This window comes from Girardinichthys multiradiatus, chromosome 2, assembly GCF_021462225.1.
Source record: "Girardinichthys multiradiatus isolate DD_20200921_A chromosome 2, DD_fGirMul_XY1, whole genome shotgun sequence".
Classification (NCBI taxonomy): Eukaryota; Metazoa; Chordata; class Actinopteri; order Cyprinodontiformes; family Goodeidae; genus Girardinichthys; species Girardinichthys multiradiatus.
The window spans coordinates 43,352,782-43,360,408 of record NC_061795.1 but is presented as its reverse complement, the minus strand read 5'-3'; the positions used below and the strand labels follow the sequence as shown (position 1 = coordinate 43,360,408).

At 43.0% G+C, this 7,627-nt stretch overlaps 1 protein-coding gene across 1 annotated transcript in view; it reads right to left on the bottom strand.

Moving 5' to 3' along the window:
• Positions 1-5,933: 5,933 nt before the first annotated feature.
• spire2 (spire-type actin nucleation factor 2) overlaps positions 5,934-7,627 on the bottom strand; it is a 55,820-nt gene continuing 54,126 nt past the window's right edge. The window contains exon 15 of the mRNA XM_047352582.1: positions 5,934-7,447. Coding sequence (XP_047208538.1) covers positions 7,144-7,447 — 304 coding nt within the window. The 3' untranslated portion in view covers positions 5,934-7,143. The remainder of the gene's footprint in view (positions 7,448-7,627) is intronic.

Below are 7,627 nucleotides of genomic sequence, written 5' to 3'. Positions count from 1 at the left end.
GAATATTTCAGAAACTGCTGATCTGCTGGGGTCTACAATCCATAAATGCGAAACAACGTCAAATTCTAAGCTGGTGCCACCCTGTCAGCTAAAAACAAGAAATTGAGGCTATAATTCAATAACAAATTGTAAAACATTCACTGATTAGCTGTGATTTTAGCTGGAAGGGTTAAAATTAGGTGTAAACAGCATGAAAGTGTGGGTTCATTCAGTGCTGTATCTACAATTGAGGTTGGCATCTGTGGTATAATGGTGTGTGGGATATTTTCTTGGCACTCTTTGGGCCCTTGAGTTCCAAATTATCAACACTGAGACACCACATCCTGCCTGAGTGTTGTTGATGATCAAGTGCACCCATATTCTAATGGCTATTTTTAGCAGGATAATGCACAAGGTAACGCAGCTAAAATCATCTTAACCTTGTTTCTTGAAGACGACAGTGAGTTTGTTGCGCTCCAGTGGCCCCCCACACCAAAATATCTGAGTGGAGTTCCCAGCACTGTTGAGTCCTAGGGGTTACCTTGGTATTAGATGTACCTAAAAAAGTGGTCGGTATTTCAGTGTATTATATATTTATTGGTATTTTGATATAGACTGAAGCAAACATTTGGAACAACCCTTTCAAAATTCAGAAAGTACATTATTATTGTGTATAATGTTTGTTTTCATCAAAAACTAAGCTAAAATGTTTCCTTTAAAGTTTAAAATGATCATGTGTAAATTTTTACTACAATGTTTCTTATCCGTACAAATCCGTTTCATCATTTAATTTTAATGGAATTCTTTGCTGCCCAAGTTTTCTATTTATGTGAATAATTTAGGATCAACATGTATGTTCTTTACCCCTTCAAAGAAAATAATTTAACATAAATGTAGGCAGAAAAAGCAGGGAAACTACAACACAAAAACACGAAAGAAATTACACAAAAATATTAATTTCCAATAATAGATGTTAATTCAATTCAATTCTATTCAGTTTATTTATAAAGCGCCAATTCACAACACATGTTGTCTCAAGGCACTTCACAACAGTCAGGTTCATACATTCCAATTAATCCTAACCATTGAACAGTGCAGTCAGAGTTAGTTATTTATTCAAATTGGATAAAAAGTTTTTCTGTCTAAGGAAACCCAGCAGATTGCATCCAGTCAGTGACTTGCAGCATTCACTCCTCCCAGATGAGCATGTAGAGACAGTGGACAGTCACTGGCGTTGACTTTGCAGCAATCCCTCATACTGAGCATGCATGTAGCAACAGTGGAGAGGAAAAACTCCCATTTAACAGGAAGAAACCTCCAGCAGAACCAGGCTCAGTGTGAGCGGCCATCTGCCACGACCGACTGGGGGTTTGAGAGAACAGAGCAGAGACACAAAGAGAACACAGAAGCACTGATCCAGGAGTACTTTCTATGGGAAGGAAAAGTCAATGTTAATGGATGTAGCTCCTTTAGTCGTTTCACCTAGAAAGAAAGAACAGATAAACTCTGAGCCAGTTTTCAAGGTTAGAGTCTGAAAGAGAGCACATATAATTAGTTACAGTAAAAGCTCAGTCAATTTCCATGTCTAGGAGAGAGAAAGGGTTAAACACTAAAAGACAGGGCCATGTGGATCATCAGTAGAGGGTGAGCATTAAGTTGTTGCCAGCAGAAGCTCGGACGATTCCCCTCTCCAGAAAGGTGTCACAGGTAGACACAGAGTCAGGCCAGGTGTAGCTTCTAGGAAGAGAAAAGAGAGAACAAAGTTAAAAGCTGAAATAACAGCAAACAATGCAAAATTGGAGAGTAGTGTGAGAATGTAGCGAAGAGGGTGAAAGTGGTCGTTATATCCTCCAGCAGCCTAAGCCTATAGCAGCATAACTACACAGATAGTTTCAGTTCAGATTATTTAGTTAAACTGCGCTTATTTACAACAATGTCGTCTCAAGGAACCCCACAAAGGGTCCCACTGATGGCCATAGTTATACTAAAAACCACAATGATTGGGATACCTCTCTCTGTCAGACTGATTATAACCATTGGAAAAGAGAAGGAGTCATACAGGTATCAGAAATGGAGGGTGTGTTTGCACCTCAACCATAACTGAGCCGGTTTAGGCTAAACCTGACTCCCCCTTACTCCGTCCAACAGGGAGGGAAGAAGACGGAGGTAAAAAATAAGGAAGATAGCTCAAGATAAACTAAGCCACTCTAACTATAAGCTGTATCAAAAAGGAAAGTTTTAAGCCTAGCCTTAAAAGTAGACAGGGTGTCTGCCTCACAGACTAAAACTGGGAGCTGGTTCCACAGGAGAGGAGCCTGATAACTAAAGGATCTGCCTCCCATTCTACTTCTAGAGACTCTAGGAACCACCAGTAAACCTGCAGTCTGAGAACGAAGTGCTCTGTTAGGAACATATGGAACAATCAGATCTCTGATGTATGATGGAGCTAGATCATTAAGGGCTTTATATGTGAGGAGGAGAATTTTAAATTCTATTCTGGATTTAACAGGGAGCCAATGAAGGGAAGCTAAAATAGGAGAAATATGATCTCTTTTTAATTTTCATCAGAACTCTTGCTGCAGCATTTTGAATCAGCTGAAGGCTTTTAACTGCATTTTGTGGAAATCCTGATAGTAAAGAATTACAATAGTCCAACCTTGAAGTAACAAATGCATGGACTAGTTTTTCAGCGTCACTCCTGGATAGGATATTTCTAATTTTGGCAATGTTCTGGAGATGAAAGAAGGAAATCCTATACTTCGTTCGTTCGTTCGTTCGTCGTCTTCCGCTTATCCAGGACCGGGTCGCGGGGGAAGCAGACTCAGCAGAGACGCCCAGACGTCCCTCTCTCCAGACACCTCTTCCAGTTCCTCCAGGGGGAGCCCAAGGCGTTCCCAGGCCAGCCGGGAGACATAGTCCCTCCAGCGTGTCCTGGGCCGTCCCCTGGGCCTCCTCCCGGTGGGACGTGCCTGGAACACCTCCCGAGGAAGGCGTCCAGGAGGCATCCGGTATAGATGCCCGAGCCACCTCAACTGGCTCCTCTCGATGTGGAGGAGCAGCGGCTCTACTCCGAGCTCCTCCCGGATGGCCGAGCTCCTCATCCTATCTCTAAGGGAGTGCCCGGCCACCCTACGGAGGAAGCTCATTTCAGCCGCTTGTATCCGTGATCTCGTTCTTTCGGTCATGACCCAAAGTTCATGGCCATAAGTGAGGGTAGGAACGTAGACCGACCAGTAAATTGAGAGCTTTGCTTTTCGGCTCAGCTCTCTCTTCACCACAATGGACCGGCACAGCGCCCCCATTACTGTGGCAGCAGCACCGATCCGTCTGTCGATCTCCCGCTCCATTCTTCCCTCACTCGTGAACAAGACCCCGAGATACTTAAACTCCTCCACTTGAGGCGTTTAAGTATCTCGGGGTCTTGTTCACGAATATACCCAATTTTAGAGTTATAAAATAAAAACGTGTGAATTATTTTTCTTTTATCGGGTAAATTTGGATAATGATGGAAATAAATTAATTAAAAAAAATGGGAATGAACAAATCTTGTTTAAATAATCAGACTTAAGCAGCAGGATCTAAAGTGACTTTTTTAACTAAGGTTAAAAAAACGTAAAGCATTAACAACAGGACTAACCGATTAATTGCAGTTTTTCAGTGCTTTTATTGTGAAAGTATAATCCCCTAATCTCCTGTTTGAGTCTAAGAAGTACTGAGCGCTCTTGACTCCCAGGAGTTCGTGAAGAAGAGTAAACTCAGAGCCGGATGACAGGAGGAGGCAGCCAATAGACGCACAGACCTAATTATTTATTCATGATCAGGAGGCGGAGCTTCCATACAGGCTGTATTGATCTGTGACAAAGGAAGCAAAGTCTTCCTCGGTTTATATACTCTCTGCTCACTCTATTAATGGATTCTGCTGCTGCTTTTATTTTCCCATCAGTACTGTCTTTAGACGCTCACTCCTGCTCATTCAACAAACGTCTTAAAAGGTTTTCTGATCATTTTATTCTGAGGTTATAACACCTTCAGGACTCACTGCAAGGTGAGAAAACGACACTTTTGCAGGTTTGTCATTTTATCTGAATTTGTCCCTTTTTAAATTAACCCTCCTGGTTTCCCTGAACATTTTTTTTCGCTGGTTTTTATTTAAATTTTACTTTCTTATTGCATAACCTTGGCTGCATTTAGCCATGTTGTATGGTAATCTTTGCCACATCAACATTTCCACAGGCAACGACTCCCATTAAAAACGCATCTTTTAGATACACTACTTGCAATTTGATTTCTATTTAACATGCTTTTATCCCTAAAGTTGAAATCTCTTTATATTTCATGATATTTTTATGGTATTCCTGTAAAACATATTTAAACTGTAGGTTACTATTAATCTACTGATGTATTTAACTAAATCTATTAATTTCCATATATGGGATTGGAAAAAAAAACAACCTTTTTGATGACTTCACAGAAAAATGAAAAACTTTTTAGATGCTGAAAATACTCACCCAAAAGGAGTTTATTAGGCCATGGAGGACTACCACCTTGAAACAATTCTGGCAAACTGTCCGGTGCTTCCGGAGATAGAAGTAGTGCTTCACCAAGACTGTTTACAGTGGGGGTGGGGAGTTGCTGACCTCGACAGGGGACATTACCGGGTGGTGAAAGGAGTACTTCGAGGGTTTCCTCAATCCTACTATCACACCTTCCCTGGTGGAAACAGAGACTGACGACTCGGAGTTGGATTTGTGTATTACCCAAGCCGAAGTCACCAAAATAGTCAAGCTCCACACTGGCAAGACTATGGATGAGATCCACCCTGAGTACCTCAGGTCTCTGGATGTTGTGGGGCTGTTGTGGATGACACGCCTCATCAACATCACGTGGCGGCCGTGGACAGTGACTCTAAACTGGCGGATTGCGGGTGGTGGTCCCCCTTCTTGTGAAGGGAGAACATCACCCCAGTCTGGGGCAGTGCTACGCCAACACTGTTTACAATGGGGGGTGGGGAGCTGCTTCACAAGAAGGGAGACCGGAGGGTGTGTTCCAACTACAGGGGATCACACTCAGCCTCCCTGGTAAGGTCTATGCCAGGGTATTGGAGAGGAGATTCCGGCTGATAGTCGAACCTCAGCTTTAGGAGGTGCAGTGTGGTTTTCGTCCCAGCCATGGAACACTGGACCAGCTCTACACCCTCTGCAGGGTGCTCAAGGGTTTATGTGAGTTTGCCCAACCGGTCCACTTGTGTTTTTTGGACCTGAAGAAGGCATTCGACCCTGTCCCCTGTGGTGCCCTGTGGGGGGCGCTCCAGGAGTCTGGGGCCCTCTATTAGGGGCTATCCGATCTTGGTACAAGCGGTCCAGGAGTTTGGTTTGCCTTCCCGGCACTAAGTTGGACCTTTTCCTGGTGCAGGGCTGCCCTTTGTCACCGATCCAAGACACGCTGGAGAGACTGTGTCTCGGCTGGCCTGGGAGCAGGAGGAGGTGTCTCGGGGTCTTTGCTGAGACTGCTGCCCCCGCAACCCGATAAACGAAGGACGGCGATTACGAGTATGAATATATGCTAATGCATAACATTTCTAGCCAGCATTTTTTGCATCCAAGAGGCACAGGTGGAGCAATGTATTCTTAAACATCTTTTCGACACAAGCAATGAACAAATATAAGGGAACCATGAGGGTCAAACACCTAATTTAATCTAATATAACCTTTAAGAGTACTGGAATATAAAAATGATTGCCACAGGTGCCAAACTGCACAAACCCTTTACAATAGGCCTTGAATTATATATGCATGGATGTCTAGTTTGAAAAGAAAATTTGGGGATAAATCCTGCACATCCCTAAACATCAGTAAAACTTTCCAGGTTCGAACCCTTAAAAAACGGCAGCAGAGACTTCCATCTATGTCCAGATATGGCTGAACTATAAACATTTGCAGATAAATAATTCATCCTTTCATCTTTTATCCATTTATTACTTGTGTTTATATGTTTATTCCACTGGCAACACATTTCTTTACTAAAACTGATTCCTGAAGACCATCCTCTCTTTGTTTTCATTGATCAGATAATGTCACATTAAAGGTGGAAAAGACTTTGACATGGCTCATATGTGTAAAGAATCTTTTTGTCACTTTTTTAACCAAGTTACTATAAATACATTAATATTTAGATGATATTCTACTGATGGAGAAGCATCCATAGGAGTTTTAACCTTAATGATTCCAAGTTAATTGCAGTACAGTTGCATTACTCTGTTGTTTAGTGAGCCCACAGTAAAACTAGCAGATGCAGCACTGGTCGTGTTTGTCAATGGATTTTTACTGCAGCCGAGGTTCACTTTGTGTTTACACAACCAGAGCAGATTGCAAGCGTCCCTGTGGGAGTGAGAGAGGCGGGAGATTCAACTGCTCGCCTTTCTTTGCAGTCGTCATGCATCGTCTGCTAAAGGTCCCGGCCTGCAGCTTCACCCTGTTACATTCACAGTGTCGCTGCTGTTTCACCTCCACCCTGCCGGTCTGGGATCTTTACAAGGATCACCAGAGAGGCTTCATTATGCAGCAGCAGCTTGTTTTTAATTCCCTTTTTTGGATAATTAAAAATAAATAATTTATTGTGTACAAGCTTTTAAGTTTACAATTTTGTTTGTGTATGGTACATTCATGACAAAAAACAAGGCAACCAATTAGAGCTAAAATGCTAATGCAGTATTGCACAGCTTTCCCCTCACAAACTCACCTCCACCCTCTTTCTCACATCGTGTAGACCCTCTCCCCTCGGCCTTCAGGGCTCCTTCTGATTAAACTGACCCCCTCCTGCCTTGTGAGTGAAGAGTGAAGGTACGGTGCAGCAGGTAGGGCAGTTGCAGAAAGAGATTCAATAAATCTCAGTGAAAATGTGTGTGTGTTGTGAGTGAGATGATGAGATATGGAAGGTAGAGCAGTTGTGCAAAAAGCTGGCATCTCTACATTCTTGCTAAAAAGAGTTCTTAACAGCTCCAGTGATTTATCTTTGAGACCTAAACTTCACTATTAAATGATACATTTAATGCTCCAACCCAGCAAAATTAACCTTGAAGCACCTTTACTGGATTATATAAGACATCCCTCAGAGAACCTCCTCCTCCTACAAATGTGTGCACAGTGGGGTCAGAGTCTAATTCAGTCATTGCTTCGTGCTGTTGATCGTCTCGCTGCGGTGGAGCTGGGGAGAAGGTTGTAGGTGATGATGGTTTGGTTGAGGCAGAGCCTCGAAGTTGGACTGTCGCTGCAGCTGTGGCCTCTGAGCAGCGGCGGCGGCCTCCCTCTTTGGAGTGTTGTTGAGGATGTCCAGGCTCCTGCGGCTGGAGGAAATTACATCGGCGACAAACTTTGTGCATTCGGCGCAGATGTCACGCAGCGTGCAGCCCTGAGCGTACAGGTGTGGGAACTCCTCCTCCACTGAGCGGCGGGACAGAGATCGCAGGGATCTGCAAACAGAGGAGGAGGAAATGTCTTCACATTTTATATTAAATTAAGTATGAAGAAGTAACACATGATTACAATAATAAACTATATATCTATAATTGGGATAATAAACAGGTGCATCTCAATAAATTGGAATATCATTGAAAAGTTTGTTTATTTCAGTGATTCAACTAAAATATTGA